Source organism: Girardinichthys multiradiatus, chromosome 13 (genome assembly GCF_021462225.1).
Source record: "Girardinichthys multiradiatus isolate DD_20200921_A chromosome 13, DD_fGirMul_XY1, whole genome shotgun sequence".
In the NCBI taxonomy this organism is placed as follows: domain Eukaryota; kingdom Metazoa; phylum Chordata; class Actinopteri; order Cyprinodontiformes; family Goodeidae; genus Girardinichthys; species Girardinichthys multiradiatus.
Window position 1 is genome coordinate 31967385 of NC_061806.1, and position 19320 is coordinate 31986704.

At 37.8% G+C, this 19320-nt stretch overlaps 1 protein-coding gene across 3 annotated transcripts; it reads right to left on the bottom strand.

The window, feature by feature from the left end:
• Positions 1 to 2154: 2154 nt before the first annotated feature.
• LOC124879603 (tyrosine-protein kinase STYK1-like) lies at positions 2155 to 13835 on the bottom strand. Of its 3 annotated transcripts, XM_047384289.1 has the most exons (11): positions 13798 to 13835; positions 13626 to 13675; positions 12401 to 12456; positions 6628 to 6825; positions 6180 to 6524; positions 5793 to 5974; positions 5188 to 5256; positions 4826 to 5037; positions 4523 to 4563; positions 3179 to 3275; positions 2155 to 2644 (listed from the first exon to the last, which is right to left on the bottom strand). In XM_047384289.1, exons 3-11 carry the CDS (start codon positions 12453 to 12455, stop codon positions 2449 to 2451), a joined length of 1395 nt encoding a protein of 464 aa, XP_047240245.1. In that variant the 5' UTR covers position 12456; positions 13626 to 13675; positions 13798 to 13835; the 3' UTR covers positions 2155 to 2448. The 3 variants fall into 3 exon arrangements, with proteins under 3 accessions (XP_047240245.1, XP_047240247.1, XP_047240246.1); XM_047384291.1 differs by having other exon boundaries at positions 6628 to 6721; positions 13626 to 13825; XM_047384290.1 differs by lacking the exon at positions 2155 to 2644 and adding an exon at positions 2661 to 2825 and having other exon boundaries at positions 13626 to 13825.
• Positions 13836 to 19320: the final 5485 nt, after the last annotated feature.

Genomic DNA, 19320 nt, shown 5'->3' on the forward strand with positions numbered 1-19320 from the left:
GAGCAGAGTGTGAAGGATCAATTAGCAGGGTAAGAGCACAGTTTTGCTCAAAATAATGAAATGCACACAACATTATGGGTGACATACCAGAGTTCAAAAGAGGACAAATTGTTGGTGCACGTCTTGCTGGCGCATCTGTGACCAAGACAGCAAGTCTTTGTGATGTATCAAGAGCCACGGTATCCAGGGTAATGTCAGCATACCACCAAGAAGGACGAACCACATCCAACAGGATTAACTGAGGATGCAAGAAGAAGCTGTTTGAAAGGGATGTTCGGGTGCTAACCCGGATTGTATCCAAAAACCATAAAACCATGGCTGCCCAACTACCTCAACTCTCCTGTTTCCACCAGAACTGTCAGTCAGGAGCTCCACAGGGTCAATACACACGGCCGGGCTGCTACAGCCAGACCTTTGGTCACTCATGCCAATGCCAAACGTCGGTTTCAATGGTGCAAGGAGCGCAAATCTTGGGCTGTGGACAATGTGAAACATGTATTGTTCTCTGATGAGTCCACCTTTACTGTTTTCCCCACATCCAGGAGAGTTACGGTGTGGAGAAGCCCCAAAGAAGCGTACCACCCAGACTGTTGCCCAGAGTGAAGCATGGGGGTGGATCAGTGATGGTTTGGGCTGCCATATCATGGCATTCCCTTGGCCCAATACTTGTGCTAGATGGGCGCGTCACTGCCAAGGACTACCGAACCATTCTTGAGGACCATGTGCATCCAATGGTTCAAACATTGTATCCTGAAGGCGGTGCCGTGTATCAGGATGACAATGCACCAATACACACAGCAAGACTGGTGAAAGATTGGTTTGATGAACATGAAAGTGAAGTTGAACATCTGCCATGGCCTGCACAGTCACCAGATCTAAATATTATTGAGCCACTTTGGGGTGTTTTGGAGGAGCGAGTCAGGAAACGTTTTCCTCCACCAGTATCACATACTGACCTGGCCACTATCCTGCAAGAAGAATAGCTTAAAATCCCTCTGACCACTGTGCAGGACTTGTATATGTCATTCCCAAGACGAATTGATGCTGTATTGGCCGCAAAAGGAGGCCTTACACCATACTAATAAATTATTGTGGTCTATTGTGGTGGCAGCGCCTGTGAGTGAGCAGCAAAGCCTCGGTGACCCATCCTCTTGGATGGGTTGTACTGGGATTCTAATTTCCCCTCGGGGATCAATAAAGTATCTTTGAATTGAATTAAAACCAGGTGTTTCAGTTTCATTGTCCAACCCCTGCATGTTGCCCTATGACAAGCATTGATTTTATTTTTTTATTTTCCATTTCATGACTCCTTTAGGGTTAAGAGACTCAACAATGGTAAGATCATTAAGAATCCAACAAAATATATTGCTTATTGTAGATAAACCTGAATTGGTAGTTTTCCTTCTTACTGATTATTTTTCCACCAGTAGACTTATTGGCAGGTTCATTTTCCAGCAGGATTTGCCGCCTAACGACACATGCAAGAACATGGATATCTGATTTAAAGACGCTCGCATGACCTAAACACCATATCACTCTGTGTAATGCATTCGTACAATCAGTATCACTTTTTGAAGAACAATACTTTTTGATGATATTCTAATTATTTTAGACGGAAGTGTATATTCAGCTGCAAGTACCAAGTAAGAGATGGATGTGTTTATGACCATCTTTATAGAAACATCTGGAATCTAGCTAGATGTTCATATGAGCTGGCAGCCAATATATTCTTTCTTCCCACAAAAAGGCAGTGAGTTTGCTGCAAGATTTTCTAATGCAGTGGTGAAGGTTCAATTTAAAACCAAATTCAGTGATCAAAGTGGCAAAGACCACCCATTTCTGCACATTTCTTTGGCAACTCTTCCTGTTCATCTAAAATCAAGAGATATGACAGGTGCTGCTTGTCTCCCACGACTTGATAAATTAGCGAAACAGACCTGATTTTTTCAATATCCTCCCTCCAAGAAAACCTAAATTAAATGTGGCTGTATGTTTATAAAATGATATCAAATTGTTACCCGTTATTGTTTAATCACTGCAAATAAACCTTGCATCGTTTTGACATTTAATTTTTCTTTGTAGTGATGTGAACTGAATGAATAAAATATGAGCAATACTTAATTTTCTGTCTTTAAAAAGAAGACAACACTGACCTTAATATTAGAAAATAGCAAATGTATTTTCTTTTAATAAATCCAAGACAACCAATGTACTGTACCAGAACATATACATATTTACAAAAAATAAGTTATCTAAACATACTAAATGACTGTGCTTCATATTTGAAGTGTTTCCAAATATGTTTTTTAAACACAAACCATGTAATTTGCATACTTCATTTACTTTTTCTGCACTCTTGCAGCAGTCCTTGGTGCTTTAAAGAATTTGTTTCGCTGGACTGGGAATACGGGTTCCAACAGAGTCCTTTGTGATGACAGTCCCAGCCAGTCAGAGCACAGCATAATTGAATGCTTCTCCATATCCTGTCTCCCTCCTGTATTTCTCTATGTTCAGTGGCTCAGGCACTCTAAGAACGGTGCTCCCGTTTGCTGATTTCTCTCCTACATTAAGTATCCTGATCAGTTCTGTCACCGAAGGACGCTCTTGGGGGGTCCAGTGGCAGCACGATTTCATGATGGAGTACCTGCAAACAAGGTAAAACACAGTGAAAAATGCAAAAAATGTACTTGTACAATTTACTGTTCCACTGAAATTGAAAATGCATTTAAGTTCTTGTGCATTAACTTCTGGTACTTCCTGCATTTTTATTTATATCCACACAGATGTTTCCTGTGTCTCAGCTGTTGCTTTTTCAGTTTGATATCCTGTAAAACAATGAAGTCTTTGGCTATTTTGACATATTTAAAACTTATATGATCAGGATTTTGTAATCTATCACCGAGCCCAATTTTCTGAAAAAACAGGTAAGCTTTTCATGCAGACTAACATTCACTAATTACTCCATTCATTTCTGGATACAGTGAGAATGCCCAGACTAGCAACATCAAGAATCAGGTCAGACAATTACAAAATGAAGTTTTAGATTAAAACTAAACAATTGAGTCATTTTCCACAGTTAATGTAAGTTTGTGAAGGTTTCCTGACCAGCTACTGCAATGTTTTCCCCTAAATGTGTAGATATGGTATAATGCCCTTGTGTTTCTGCAGCCATTCTTACAATGTGTTGGAACAGTTGGTTGGCCGTTTCACAGTTTTTCCTCTTTGGAGATACTGCAGAAGTTCAGTCAACATGATGTGAGCAAAAGGTGGGTCACCTAAAGGCAAATCATTTTTCATTACTGTATAGTCTTATTACTTACAGTCTATCTTATTTAAAAATGTTTACAGCATTTAGACAACTATGATTCTAAAAATGGTATTACTAAACGTGTTAAATTCCTCATTCTTTGCTGGTAAGGTGTGAGGTTTAGACATTTTTACTGCTCAGTTTTTCTGAAGAAACATCTCCACTCACAGTATGTAGAAAAGTTCTGAGCCAAATTTAACTTGTTCACAATTCTACAGGTAAAAGAAGTTAGGTACAATGATTTATATCATTCTAATTATAAATTAAAGTTGCATATGTTTTTGTAAAGAAATTGTATACAGTCACTAAGTGAAAAATAAAACTCATACCATTCTAAAAATTTTGAAAGCAGATTGTTTAACCAGATTTTATTATAAAATGCTTCCTCCAAGACACTGAAGATGTTGCACTGTGTGATTTTTCTATTTTTATTTTTGTGCCAAAAAGCACTCTTACTGTGTTTAGGATTCACCTAAAAAATGCTAATTGTTGCCAACAAAATTATTTAGAAACTTTCATTCCATATAGGTTTCAGACCTTGTAATTATACCTCTCAGTCTTCATACTCCCATTATTTTGAAAAGACCCATAACGCTACAGGCTGAAGCACTGGCCGTACTGTGATTCTCCAGATGGCCAGTCTGCCCCTGCCTAGCGCTACAGACTGAAGCACAGCTATAACAGTAAAAGAGCCTTTACAGTGTTTCAGAGATGGATGCAGAGCCTCAGTTTTGTACCTCTCTCCTGATCTTTTTGCACTCAGATAAAGGTTTTTTTTTTGCTTCAGTTATTGTGTAAATTTCCTTCACTTTCCCTCAAGCACACCCTTTTAAAAAGACCATGTTTGGTCAGTTTTTAGCTAACAGTGGACACCTGAAGTCTGTGTCTTTCAGTTTTTTTGTTTTTTTTTCTTCAATTAGACTTGCAACCTCTTTTTTTCTCAACTTGTGTAATTTGCTCTGTTTTATGTTTTTGGTTTATTTCACTTTGGTAATAACCTTTTTTTGGCAAAAAATAGTTTTGTGCTTGTAAAACAATATGTTCTATGTTGTTCAAATGTAAACTTTGTATTATGTAATTTATGTAATTTACAAAAGAAGAACAGATTGTGACACAATACCCATAACATTGAGAAAACACAACAAATACATCTAAAACCAAAAATAATTAAGGATATTCAACAGTTTTGCTCACTAGTGTGTGTGGAGTACTCACCCAATGTAACCATTTCATAAAGGAGGATACCAAAAGACCATCTGTCAAAATATGTGAGAGATAACTTTAGGTCACTCAACTAAAATAATGTTAGTGCCAGACTAAACTACAGCATTTACAAGATCTACATGTGCAATTAAACATTTTGAGCAGCAAATTAACAGCGAAATGAGTCATTCCAACATATTAGTAAATTCACTATCGGACATCTAATATCTAGATCTATTCTTGAGAGCAGATGTTAATAACTTGAGTCTCTAACATGTTATCTTTGCGCTTCCTACAGAGAACTTCAACACTTACACGTCACTGCTGTTAGTGGCCGTTCTCCTGGCCAGAACCTCAGGTGCCTGCCATTTCTTCAGCTCCATGTCCTCTGCCACTCCTGTATAGTTTGCTTGTTTTCTTTGATAAGCTGAGCCCAAACCCCACAGTTTCGCTGCCATGTCGCCACCAACCAGAACATTGCGAGCTCCTATGTTCCTGTGGATGCAGCCCTGACTGTGCAGGTAATCCTAGAAGGTGAGGAGAGGGACAATTTATATTGGGATATAATTACAAAAATGGTGGAGAAGTAGTAATATTCAGATGTAAGGATACTACAAGTAAAGTAGTACAGGAAGTAAACTAAATAAAGAAAGCAGGAAGACAGAAGTTCAGCTAACCAGAGCAGAGGCCACTTGTCCTGCCATGGTGAAGATCCTCTTCTCTGTCATGTCATGACCTGTGTTATCCTTTGGTGAAAGAAAGTGAAAAAAGAGTGAATGTGTATCAAGGCAAGAAGCTTCCAGGTGAGATGTCCTGCATGTCTCCTTAAGGCCCTGGTTGCTTGGTTAGCCCAGAAGAAATTCAATTTATACAGTGCGTGTTGACAAATGCATCAGTTATACAGTACCTGTACCAAGGGAAGTTTTCATGCTTTGAAAGTTATGTTACACAATTATAATTTAAAACTAACTTCTGCTGCTCATCTCTGTGCTGGGAAAACATTGTATGCATACATAAAATATGGATAAGCGAGTAATAGCCCTTTTTCCAAGGTTTTTTGTGAGTGCATCATCAATCTGTCCCTGCTGTAAAATGTAGAATGCAAAAAAAAAAAAAAAAATGCATAAACAAGTGAAAACAATGTGAACAATAGGCCAATGGTTCTGTGGCAAGTGTTAGGCTTAACTAGATGGCCCAAAATGAACTTATGCTTTGGGCCTCCTACAACCTAAGGTTTTATGTCACATTATCAATCTGTCTGACAAGAGCTATAGTACTCTACCTCTCTGCACTTCCAGAGGAACCCCAGCAGGTCTTTGTGCCTTAGTTCCTCCATCACTATCAATAAAGGTGATTGTACCGAAACCACACCCAGTAGGGCAGGAATAAAAGGGTGAGGGCCCAGTTCTCCGAGGAAGGAGGCAAACCCCAAAAAGTCCTGTGTCTCACTGTTGCTTGCATTTTCTGAAGAAAGATGTGGATAAGAGAACAGCTTTAAAAAACATGTATATTTCAACCTGGAAGTTTTAAATAACAGCAAATATCTCTTGGACTTTAATTTTATAAGAAGTTTAAATTAAACTTTGTTTTTTTACAGACTTTGCAGTTATGTACTTTTTATCAGAAATGAGTTTGTTGTCTGTATTTTACTTGGAACAACTATGTTTACCTTTTAGTGCCCTCAGGATGACGTCCCTGTTGTCCATGCAGGCTCTGTAGAGGCTCACTGTGTCATTAGGTTTGATGTAAAAAGATGGCATTAATGCAGTGACCTGACTAAAGTTTCCAAGAGGCCTCCCTGTGGATGTCTGTGATGTTGGAGCTGCATGACTCACTAGAGAGCCATGTCTTGCTCCAGCCACCGGCCTCTCTGGAGACCCATGTCTTGCTGCAGCCACATGCCTCTCTGGGGATGCATGTCGTGCAGGAGCCAGAGTTGGCTTCACGTTGTGATGTGTGTTTTGGACTCTCATTGGCACCTCTTCGTGTTCAAGAGGGTCAATCCCTGGGGGTGCTTTAAAGAGAAATAACATAGATTAAAGCATTTGTCTGAGTAGTTGGGAAGAAGTATTTAACCAAAAAAGAAAATAACAATATGAGCTTGTTCATCTGGTTACCATCTATTCCATGTAGGTTATGTCTGTGGTTTTGGTTTCGGTGTGTTTCTCTGTGGTTTGTGGTGTGTTGCCTGGGGGTTCTGACTCGTGTCCCCTGATTACAGCACAGCAATATGGAAATGATCATTAAAAAGATCAGGGTGAGCGAGAGCAACAATGCAGGGACGACAATCACTGCAAGCTGATATTCTCGTGTTACTGTGGGGAGAAAGAAAGAAGAACACATCTTAACGTTGCATCCAAGAAAATGCAAAGCGTTTAAAATTATTAGACAACACAAAGTCCCAATGTTTCATTTCTAAAATTAGACTACAGCAGGGACAATCTTCACTCACAACTCAGGCTGATTGCATGAGAATTGCACAAGTTTCTTTGTAAGTGTAAAGTTTAAGCGGGTTTGATTTCAGTTTTATTCAGAGCTATTTATCAGAATAATAATGGATGTTAAAAAGGTATATACTTGTGATGACGGGAATTTCTAATTTCCCCTCGGGGATCAATAAAGTATCTTTGAATTGAATTGAATTTAATTTAATTGATACTACATTGGTCTTCTCTTTCCCCCAGTAATTAAAATGGTTACATTACATTAAGGTTTACCTGTAACACTGTATGTAGCCAGATATGGCAGTAGTCTGGTAAAGACAATCAGGAAATGAATGCAACGGTCTCTGTTTTAAAACATTTTCTCATACTTTAGAGTTTATATTAAATATTGAACCATACATTTGAGAAAAAAAACTAATGGATCTTTATTAAAAAGATCCATTATTTTTTCTATATCAGTCATTGTTTAGTAAAGCTAAAGATCATTTTTAGGTTGGAAGACTTGCTGTGGTATTTCTCAATCAGAAATTAGGGGAGGAGGTATTGGATAAAACTGCCATACATGTAGAAGAGCACAAATGTCTGATTATATTAATCTCCAAATCCAAAAAATAATGCATGATTTGATCAGTTCAAATCAAATCAATGTTCATTTGTATTTAAACATTTCCCCATTTTTTAAATAATTTTACAGTAACAAACAATATTATTCAAATTAGTATTAGGGTTTCACTAACAAATAGACATTTTACTGGCAATGCATTCTTTGCTCTTGTATACATATAAACCTCTAATTCTTCAAAACCCCTGACAGATTTAAATTATTGCTATTTGGCCAAAATTTGTAATTCTGATAGTAAATTAGATGGGCATTTATCAAAAATAAAAAGATTGTAAAAGGGGCATTAATCCTGGGGGAAATAAAAAAAAAAAAAGATATTTCAAACATTTTTAAAACCTTTTTTAATATTCAATAGAAAAGTGTTTATTAGCTTTGGGAATCTAACCCTTCCTATTTATGCTAACCAACTATTTATCCTTGCCAATGAGGTCTTTGAGTTTGGAAGGGCTTCCTGCCATCAACCTAATCATTATCTCCCAAATTCAAGTTGGGACCCTGCCTGGTCCTCTCCCAAATGTTACATAACAGTCAGAAGAAACATGTTGGTAAAATTAAAAGATTGCTTTAAACTAGAAGTCACTAAGTCGTACAGAGAGTCCACCTCCTTGTAATTTCATCTCATTATACCGTAAATACAGCTGCTTCAAAAACTTGATAAGAGAACAAACAGCAACGGGAACACCGAAGACCACACCAAACAGGTCAGGGATATAGTTGTGTGGAAGTTTTAAAGCAGGGCTTGGTTATAAACCAACATTCCAAAATTGAACATCTTGTAGAGCACAGTTCAGTCCATCATTAAATGGAGTACAGCAAACTGCAAACTTACAAAGAAATCACTGTCTACCTAAACTGCCAGGCTGGTCAACTAGAACATAAATCAGAAAGACACCCCAACAGGCCCATGATAGTACTGGAGAAGCTTCGGAGTGGAAAACTTGACAATTAGTAGTTACACTCCAATTGCAAGTTTCAAGTTCTTGTTAGAAGAACATAAAAACTCACACTTTTGCAGTTTGCTACACACCATTAAGGGGGACACAGCAAACATGTGGAAAGAGATACTCTGGTCAGATGAGACCCAAGTCGGAGTTTCTGGCCAACATGCAAAATGCTATTTGTGGCAGAAAGCTAACTCCAGACACATAATCCCTCTATGAAACAGCGTGGTGGTGGAATCATGCTGGGGGGATAGTTTTCTTCAGCAAAATTGGAGAACATAGATGGAGCAAAATAAAAAGCAAGTAAACTTTCTAAACACTGCAACTGACTACTTTGACTATTTTCTTTACAACAGGAGACCAACCTTAGATGCACAGCAAAAGCTTCAGTGGAATAGTTTAGAACAAGACATATTGATGTTAGAATGGTCCACTCAAAGTCCATACCTTAATCCAATTGTGAGTCTCTGGCAAGACTAAAAAAAATCAGTTTTTTAATTTTACTAAGAAAAACAGGCAAAATATTCAGTGTCTAGATGACCAAAGCTTGTAGTGACAAACCCCAAAAAACGTACGGCTGTATTTGCAGAGAAAGTTGTTTCTACAAAGAATCGAATTAGATGGGCTGAACACAAATTCACCTTTTTATACTTGCAGAAATGTTTGAAAACCATATTCTCTTTTTATTGCTATGTTGTTTTGGTCTATCACATATACCAAAGATAGACGTTTACATGACAAATGTGAAAAAGGCCAAGGGGTTTAAATACTTTCAGAATACATAACATGCCGTTTTGTATTTAACAAACCATAAGTCTTATTTTCTTTGATAAAACTCAGCTGAACTTGTCAAACAGTGAACATCCTCATTTGCTTACAACCAAATGATGATAAATAATTTACAAAGCTTAATGGATAAAGTAAAATAAAGCATCTGCAGCTTATTTTTTATGACCATCTAGTGGAATGTTAACTAAAGATAATTGTTGGTGATGTAGACTTGCTTATTAGTTTGCTCTTGATTACAGATCTTACAGGGTTGGAAAATTGGATTTTGCCTAAATTATAAAGTAATATTATCCTGCTTTATCACTGAGACTAAAACATAAGAAACCAGTTCTGATTACCTGCTGTGTACTTTGTACTGACACTGAAAACTATTATTATCATACCATTCTTTATTCTTTATGTTGTTGTCATTCTGTCCCTTTGATTGTTGCCTAAGCTCCATATTGACTTTTATCTCCACCCTTTAACTGTTATTTTTTATTCATATAAAGCGGAATTTATGTTAATTCTACCATGTGTCTCAAATCCATGGTTTTACACATCCTGACTAGTTTCACACAAATCTCAGCCTATTTTCTTATTAGATGCTGAAGAATGTAAAGCTGCTGGTGCGGTTAAAAAATCTTATTCTGGTTCTGACACATTTTAAGGAGTGGTGGGAGCTTTGTGGAATAATATGAATCATTTTGTGACATGCTCATTAATGGCTTGGCTTGAACTTTCAAGAACACTGCTGTGTTCACCAAGGATTTCTAAATTTCTCATTCTGCTCAGTTGATACTTGAATGCTTGAGTCGATATTTATCTTCAATCAATATTTTATTAGAGAAAGCATGAGAAACGGTTGCTAAATGATTAAAAATATTCCGAACATGCTCACCTGAATCTTTTTCACAACAGTTTACCTATGAATGCTTTGTAGGCATTGGTGAAAAATGGGACAGTTTCTAGATGAATATATCTACTGGCCAAAAAAGAACATAAAAAACATGAGAACATCAAAATGATTTCTAAAACTTTAACGAGAATATTTTGTAGGCCGAGAGGACAAAAAAAATAACTCTTCAAGAGGTATTCATCTTTTTACATCTGACATTAAAATAAACACAACATTGCATGGGAAAGACTGTCATGCCTAAGGTAAAACAGGGTGGTCATAGTGCATTATTATTTGGATGTTTGCTACCAGAAAATAATAAATGATAACGTCCGGCCAGCAGTTTGTGGTCTGAAGTGTAAGCCAACATGGCTTACTCTATAGGACAATATTACACACCAGCACCACCAACATCAAGTCCACTTCTGAAAGTCTCAATAAAATAAGATGAAGGTATTGGAAGTGGCATAGTCGATGTATATAAATCTAGTTGAAATGCTGTGTTTGCACTTAAACAGGCTGTTCATACTCTAAAACTCACCAATGTGTCTCATTTAAAACAATTCTGCAGAGAAGAGAGTGTCAAAAATCTTTCACAGTAATATAAGGGATGATTGCTAGCTTAATGGCATTCTTTACCAATGGCGGCACTGCATGTAATTAGATTGGCTGCTTGAACTGGACCTTTATGGCTGCCACATATTTTCGATATAAAATAAAGCTTTTGCATAGTGACTGATCAAGGCTTAACTTTTTGTCTGTGCTCCTGTTTACCAGTGTGTTAAAAAGAGTTGTGCTTCTCAGAAAAAGTGGAGACCACAATGGAAGTAAACTCAGTTTTTTTAACCCTAGCACTCACAGTACTCAAACCTGGTTAGCCAAAATACCTTGAAATTGTCTCAACTTTGCTCAGAACCCATTAAACTGACAACTGGATGAAAGACTGTGCACAGTTAAGTATTTAATATATAAAAAAATTAAATAGGCGAAAAAAGAGGAAGAGGTTTTGGACTTTCAAAGTAGTTGGGTTATTCTGTTGTGTAGTTAAGACAGTTGTAGTTCTCGTTTGTAGTTTCCCCTTCAATGTGGTTAATCTGGTTCTTTCTGTTAGTTGCTCTTTTTACTTCCTGTTTTCTTTTCTCCTGTTTAGGAGTTTCCCAGTCTCCTGTTGATTTTGGGTTTTGAGTGTTTCTCAGGCTGAGTTGTTTTCTCAGTGTGCTGTTATTTATTTAGTTTCTGTTCTGGCATTTATTCCTTTTTATTCCCTCTATCTCTCTTTTCTGGTTTGAAGCAAAATTTCCCTATTAGAGCAATTAAGTATTTACTCTATGCTCTCTCAGATCTCATCCTGGTGAAGTCTTCACCTTTCTCTTGTCGCACTGATCACCTCTCCTAAGTATATATTCTTTTCTGGTTCTTTTAGCCACTGGTGGTCTTTCCACTCCGCTACATTGTCTGTTGTCCATCATGAGCTTTGTTGTACTTTGACCCTAACCCCAACCTACCATCCCCTTTCCTGGCTCTTGGTTACTGTTTGTGTATTGCCATGTTTCATGCCCTGCGCTACTTGGATTTTTAGGATTTAGGACTCTTGACTTGGTTTTGTAAGTTTTTTTTAATTCACCTCTGCCTCCCTCCTTGCCTGCATTTGGGACTTTACAATCAACAAATTCTAGCTCAGTTATTGTAGGTTCAAATTTGTAACAGGCTTAAAAAACAAGAATATTAATGTGTCATATATATTTTAGAGAGTGGCTGTATGGAAAGCCTTGGACTTTAATGATAAAATTGTAACATTTTCAATGGTTGTGACCAAAACAACCAAGATTAAAAGGACTGATCTCGAAGATTTGTTACTGATTTAAATGACTAGTTACTGAGGCATATCATCTAGCTTCTAATGCAAAGTACTTAATTTTCAGTCAAATTGTGCTAAAGTGCTATTCAGAAAAAGTTAAGGTTAGCTCCAGAATATTTTTAACAAGGACTTAAAAATAGACTGTAATGCTAATCTTTACAAAATGTCCTACTCGTACTTTTCAGTTTCATACAGTAAAAAAAAAGAGTAAGCATTTTAGGTAATCAGAGTGGAAATTGGAGATGTGATACATGAGATTTAAAACTGAAATTTGGTTAAAGACAGGATGGTTTGAGCAGGAGGAGAACTTTAAAAATGATTGTTCATGATGATGAAGATAAACAGCATTTCTTCCTTACTACAGAGCTTGTCGTCTGGCACACAGGGACTAATGTCGGTGTAGTTGGATGTCATCCTGTGGAAAGCACAGAAAGATTAGAAAACAGCCATTTCAGCACTGCTAGATATCACCTAGATAGCAACATTTCCAATGCTCAGCACCAGCCCTAAACCTTTACAGACTAATACCTTTAAATGTCAGCCCAATAAAGTAATTTGATCAGGCTGTAATTTTGTAGATGTGAAATTAAATCAATTTTGCCGCTCACCCCCAATTAATTATTTTGATGAAAAATAATTAGATTTTTGTGTGTTATTCATTTATTTGTTATTTTATTTATAGATATTAAAGATGTTTAAGTAGAAATCCAGCATTTAAATGGTGCATCTGCTGAAACTGATTGCATTTTTGGTCGTTTTGAGCAAGTAGGAAATTATTTTATGTCGCGAATTCTTTTGTGCCGCAAATGTATTTTATACTCTAGTAAAATATAAGGATTTGTTCCAAAAATATTATTATTTGGTTGAGCTCAACAGTTTCCTTTCCAATCGCATACATTTTCATCTGAATAATCTTGTTGTTTCTTCACTACTGGAGACAGGTTTACCAAACATATTTAACTAGAACAAATGTCATTACAGGTATACATTGGTATTGTAGCATCAGCACAAAGACCAGACAAACATCTGATAACGCTAATTCATCCTCATGTGTCGAGGTTGATAACTTATCAACCTACTATGGAACATGTACACGCAATACCTTAAAATTTAAAAGATGGCATGTGAAAAAAGCATTTGTAAAGAAGCAAAACACACAAAGCTTTCGACAGGGATTTATGTCACCGGACCAGTTTGACTGCATTGATTGCTGACAGTCATGTCCTGCAGTGAGTCAGATCAGCTCTAACTGTAGAAACTGACTCAAGGAAAAAGAGCCATCTCATAGTGTGCATTGTATGACATTAAAATAAAAGTAGTATTGCAAAAACATTGAGGCATGTATGTAAATGCTGTTGCAAATTAGTGGGTTAAGACAAAGTCACCCTGAATATGACAGTGTACACTCAATGATGAAAGAAAATATAAACGTTGTAAAATGATAATATCCGCTTACTGGAGCAGTGTGTGGGTTAGATTTTAATCAAAACCAAATGTGAGAGAAATGTTAATATTAAATGTAAAACAAAAAAAAAATAAACATTCTTGTCTTCCATTTTCAAGGCCCCAGTATTTACATCTTACCTGGCCACTTATCTTGGACTTCCCAGGTGTCAAATTCTGTGTTGCAGGAACTACAAATGTATAGTTTTCTGTTCAGATTTCCATATATGTTCAGAGCTGTAGAGTACGGTCCAGTACTTCCTCCCAGTTTTCATGGTTTTCAGAAGATAAATCCACAGGCAGACATACTTACATTAGAGGTAGTAGAGGTTTCTGTTGTATTTTCACCCACACCGTGCTATTCTCTCACTCGTTCTTCTACTTTTATCTTTTCTCAGGTTTACCACACCCACATTCCACCCAGCACATTTTCTTTGTTACCCTTACCACCTGCAAGCAGTGTCATCACAAAGTCTGTATTATTTTTGCTGTAAGCACCTGTCATCCATTGCATATGTGTCCCAGGAAAACAATCAAATGGACAGCTACATTAGTCCTATATTAGTAGGACCTAGTTATTTCTCACTATATTGAGGCACCGAAAAAGTTGGCCTATGCTGTGTCAATGATAGATCAGGTGTGTTGTTTTTAACATATGACACTTTGATATTAAATGACTGCATAAAACAATAAATTTTAATCTGGGTGTTACTAGAACATTAAAACACATATAAATAAGTATTTTATTGAGATGTTATTTGATAAACAAACACAAAGTAGTTACAGATACACTGGGGTTAGTGGATATAATTTGACAAAATGTGACAAAAATTCAAAAAGAGTAAAACTTTTAGAGTGTTTTTTGACAACCAATAAGATGGCCTAATCCAAAGACTTTTTTGCACATTTTAATTTATTAAATTACGTATAGACTCTTGTTTCATTCTGCACTGCAAAGATAGACTGTACATCTTGGCAACACATCTTTATATTTAAAGTCACTGTGATATACAGACACATGGATAAAGAAGCAATACTGGTTGCTTGTGAGAACAAATATTAATGCTTAATGTTGAACGGACATGCCAAAACCACAGAGCTTTCATCCAGACACCTGACAATCTATTTCTTTAATAAGTAGCATTTGTCCTCTTATTGAAACTCAGCACTGTACAACACTTAGATTTTTGGCAGGTAATTTACTGATTCCTTGCGGCCAGTAGAACTGACCAGAATTGATAAATTTTGTTGAAGGTAAAGGTGTGACCAAAATGAAACTGACCGTTCACTTACTACCATTGTCTCTTCTACTTCTTTGTTTTAAAATCAAGTTGGTACACTCACACACCTTTACCAAAATAGCACTTTGTTCACCTGTCATGTTGCATCCATGTTGGTTTTTATGAGTCATTAAGTAAATGTAATACAAAAAAAGGAAAAGATTATATGATAAATATTTTTTGCTACAGAAAGTTCATTAGTTACTGCTGTTTTCGGATGAAAATATTCACTCTACCTCTGTCAAAACTAAATTACCATATGAAGCAAATTGTGAAGATTCAGCACCACTTTAATGGATGAAAAACTTGGTCAGGTTACAGCTGTAAACATGTTTTACTTTATATAATGGAAAATTGGAAAAGGCTCAATTCATGATTTGTGTAAAGTGGCTTTCAAAAAGTTATTACTAATGGGGAAAACCTACTGACTGTAGGTTTAGTCATGGATAAAACTAAGTGCACCCATGATTAAACAGGCTGTACAGTAACCTTTAACTCCAAAAAGATAAATGTGTCACATCATTGTGGGGGGATGTTTTCCTTTTCCCAGTTCAATAAAGTTGCAGGTACTTGCTCAGGCACAGCTCTTTAATGGTCCTGCCACAACATTTATTCAGGTTTAGGTCAGTCTAATATCTTGATTCTTTTATTTCTGCCACTTTTTGCAGCCCTGTTTCGGATCAATGAGCTGTTGATGACCCAGTTTTCTCTATCAAACAAATGGCCTTGTATCTGACTCTAAAATACATTCGCATACAGAAGAGTTCATCATCAACCCATTATCTGCAAAGTGCCAAGGTCTTGTGGTGGAAATAAGCCAATCACCCTTTCATTACTGCACTTGAAAGTGGTGCCGTGGATAGTAGTCAAGAATTTGTTTTTGGTCTCATCTGTCCAAAGGACATTGTTCCAGAGGATCTATGGTCTATTCAAATGGCATTTTTTAAACCCAGTATGCTGATGACACACAACCTTATGTTGCTGTATCACCAAAGGACCACAGCCCACTGCAATCACTGAGTCTTTGTTTATAATGTCACTGAGTGGATGAGTTAAAATTTACTCCAGCTTAATGCAGATAAGAGAAGTCATTGTGTTTGGTCCCACAAATGCAAGGTGAGAGATCAATGCTCTAACTAGGCTTAGTGGGGCTAATGACTGGGAATCATAGAAAAAAAGCGTTGGTGTTTTTCTGGAGACTGATATATGTTTGAGCAACCACAAAAAGTCTGTTACTGAACCAGCCTAATATAATCTTGATAAATTGGAAGAATTAAGAGTTTATTGTGAAAACAAACAGAAAAACTGGTGCATAGGTTAGGTTATCATAACTGTGTCTTTACAGGTCTGTGTAAAAAATATTTCAGGAAAATAAAAAAATTAATTTGCAACAGTTGCAGCTGTTTTTAAATTTATTTGTGTTTTTATTGTTTGTCTATTTATTTGTTAAATTACAGTATCTCAATAATGTAAAATACAACTAACGTTTCTGAATTACAGTTGTGTGTCCAATGGCTGATAACTACTGAGCGACTTTAAAACTCTTATAATACAAAAGGTTATTTATTTTATTTCTTCTCGGCTAAAACAATGAATCTAAACAAATTAAAAATACCTAATGTAGTATATACCATATTTTCCACACTATAAGGCGCACATAAAAATCTTTAATTTTTTCAAAAAATGACAGTGCGCCTTGTAATCCGGAGCGCCTTATATATGGATCAATTGGTTAATTGGTTGATCCATACTGGTTGTACACGGCGCTCTGTCAAAATGTTTCAGTACGACTGGTGAACTACAATGCCGCACCGCTTGCAGCATTACGGCTACCGTAGTCAGGGGTGTCGCCGAAGTAATAGCGGTAAACACCTGTACTGTGCTTACTCCTAGTCCAACACCACTTGTGTGTGTATAACGTTTGAATGTACTGTTGCAGGAATTGCCTGAACTATATGTGATTAGAAGCTCAGTGTGTGGGGTGTATGTTTCGTGTGTGTGTATGGAAGATGTTGACATTACTCCTCCGGACATAGGTGGCGCTGTGTGCTGCCGTAGCTGAGAATCAAGAGTGAAGGAGTGACGTCGGTATTATTGTGTGTGTGGGGTGGGTAGAGACGGCGACCGGAGCAGCGGTGTATGAGTCTGTAAGCCCTGTGTTATTACGTGCTGCAAAGTCATTAAAAAGAACCCCGAATCTCGTCAACAACTGAGTGTTTTGATGCTGTTTCTTCATGCTCAACTCAGCAACGTATGAGTGAGGGAGTTAACCCAGAGGAAACTAGTAACTTCAGCCCTGGAGAAAGCGTCTCCCCTGTGTCATCAGACTACGGTCAGGGGACAGAAACAGGAAAGGTTAACAGTACTAACGTTTGATTTAGTGCATCAAACTGTTTCTTTTACGTGTTTACTGAATCAGGGAAAAGTTCCCTTTCACGTTTTAACTAACGTTTGATTTCAACTTCAACTTCATAGACTCCAATGCATTCCTAACATGCAGTTGGCTCTATTCAATAGAATTCTATGTAGAGGAGACCTTACCATGGGAGTGAATGGAGTTATCAGAACGCTGGTTTGTAGTGTATTAATAAAGTTTGACTGACTTATCTGACTGTTTTGTTGACATTCTCTTTAGCACAGCTCCATCTAGTGGATGCATAACGCAACCCCAGTCAAACGTTTGACTGCAGTAGCTTCTATTCTATGCGCCTTATAATCCGGTGCGCCCTATATATGAAAACAGTTCTAAAACAGGCCATTCATTGAAGGTGCGCCTTATAATCCGGTGCGCCTTATCGTGCGGAAAATACGGTATATATATATATATATATACATACAGGGGTTGGACAATGAAGCTGAAACACCTGTCATTTTAGTGTGGGAGGTTTCATGGCTAAATTGGACCAGCCTGGTAGCCAGTCTTCATAGATTGCACATTGCACCAGTAAGAGCAAAGGGTGAAGGATCAATTAGCAGGGTAAGACCACAGTTTTGCTCAAAATATTGAAATGCACACAACATTATGGGTGACATACCAGAGTTCAAAAGAGGACAAATTGTTGGTGCACGTCTTGCTGGCGCATCTGTGACCAAGACAGCAAGTCTTTGGGATGTATCAAGAGCCACGGTATCCAGGGTAATGTCAGCATACCACCAAGAAGGACGAACCACATCCAACAGGATTAACTGTGGACGCAAGAGGAAGCTGTCTGAAAGCGATGTTTGGGTGCTAACCCGGATTGTATCCAAAAAACATAAAACCACGGCTTCCCAAATCACAGCAGAATTAAATGTGCACCTCAACTCTCCTGTTTCCACCAGAACTGTCCGTCGGGAGCTCCACAGGGTCAATATACATGGCCGGGCTGCTATAGCCTAACCTTTGGTCACTCATGCCAATGCCAAATGTTGGTTTCAATGGTGCAAGGAGCGCAAATCTTGGGCTGTGGACAATGTGAAACATGTATTGTTCTCTGATGAGTCCACCTTTACTGTTTTCCCCACATCCAGGAGAGTTACGGTGTGGAGAAGCCCCAAAGAAGCGTACCACCCAGACTGTTGCATGCCCAGAGTGAAGCATGGGGGTGGATCAGTGATGGTTTGGGCTGCCATATCATGGCATTCCCTTGGCCCAATACTTGTGCTAGATGGGCGCGTCACTGCCAAGTACTACCGAACCATTCTTGAGGACCATGTGCATCCAATGGTTCAAACATTGTAATCTGAAGGCGGTGCCGTGTATCAGGATGATACAATGCACCAATACACAGAGCAAAACTGGTGAAAGATTGGTTTGATGAACATGAAAGTGAAGTTGAACATCTCCCATGGCCTGCACAGTCACCAGATCTAAATATTATTGAGCCACTTTGGGGTGTTTTGGAGGAGCGAGTCAGGAAACGTTTTCCTCCACCAGTATCACGTAGTGACCTGGCCACTATCCTGCAAGAAGAATGGCTTCAAATCCCTCTGACCACTGTGCAGGACTTGTATATGTCATTCCCAAGACGAATTGACGCTGTATTGGCCGCAAAAGGAGGCCCTACACCATACTAATAAATTATTGTGGTCTAAAACCAGGTGTGTCTGTTTCATTGTCCAACCCCCTGTATGTTGCCCTATGACAGGCATTGATTTAATTTTTTTATTTTCTATTTCATATGAATATTGTAGCTTCACACTGAAGACATCAAAACTATGAATTAACACGTGGAATTATATGTTGAACAAAAAAGTGTTAAACAACGGAAAATATGTCTTATATTCTAGGTTCTTCAAAGTAGCCACCTTTTGCTTTGATTACTGCTCCGCACACTCTTGGCATTCTGTTGATGAGTTTCAAGAGGTAGTCACCTGAAATGGTTTTCCAACAGTCTTGAAGGAGTTACCAGAGATGCTTAGCACTTGTTGGCCCTTTTGCCTTCACTCCCCGGTCCAGCTCACCCCAAACCATCTCAATTGGGTTCAGGTCCGGTGAATGTGGAGGCCAGGTCATCTGGCGCAGCACCCCATCACTCTCCTTCTTGGTCAAAAAGCCCTTACACAGCCTGGAGGTG

Excerpts from the sequence above, each read along its gene's own strand:
- LOC124879603 (XM_047384289.1), bottom strand. The coding sequence starts at position 12,455 with ATGACATCCAACTACACCGACATTAGTCCCTGTGTGCCAGACGACAAG. Across the intron at positions 6,525-6,627 it reads TAACCTACATGGAATAGATG|CACCCCCAGGGATTGACCCT; the intron begins GTAACCAGATGA and ends TTCTCTTTAAAG. Across the intron at positions 3,276-4,522 it reads TTATGAAATGGTTACATTGG|GTGACCCACCTTTTGCTCAC; the intron begins GTGAGTACTCCA and ends ATTTGCCTTTAG.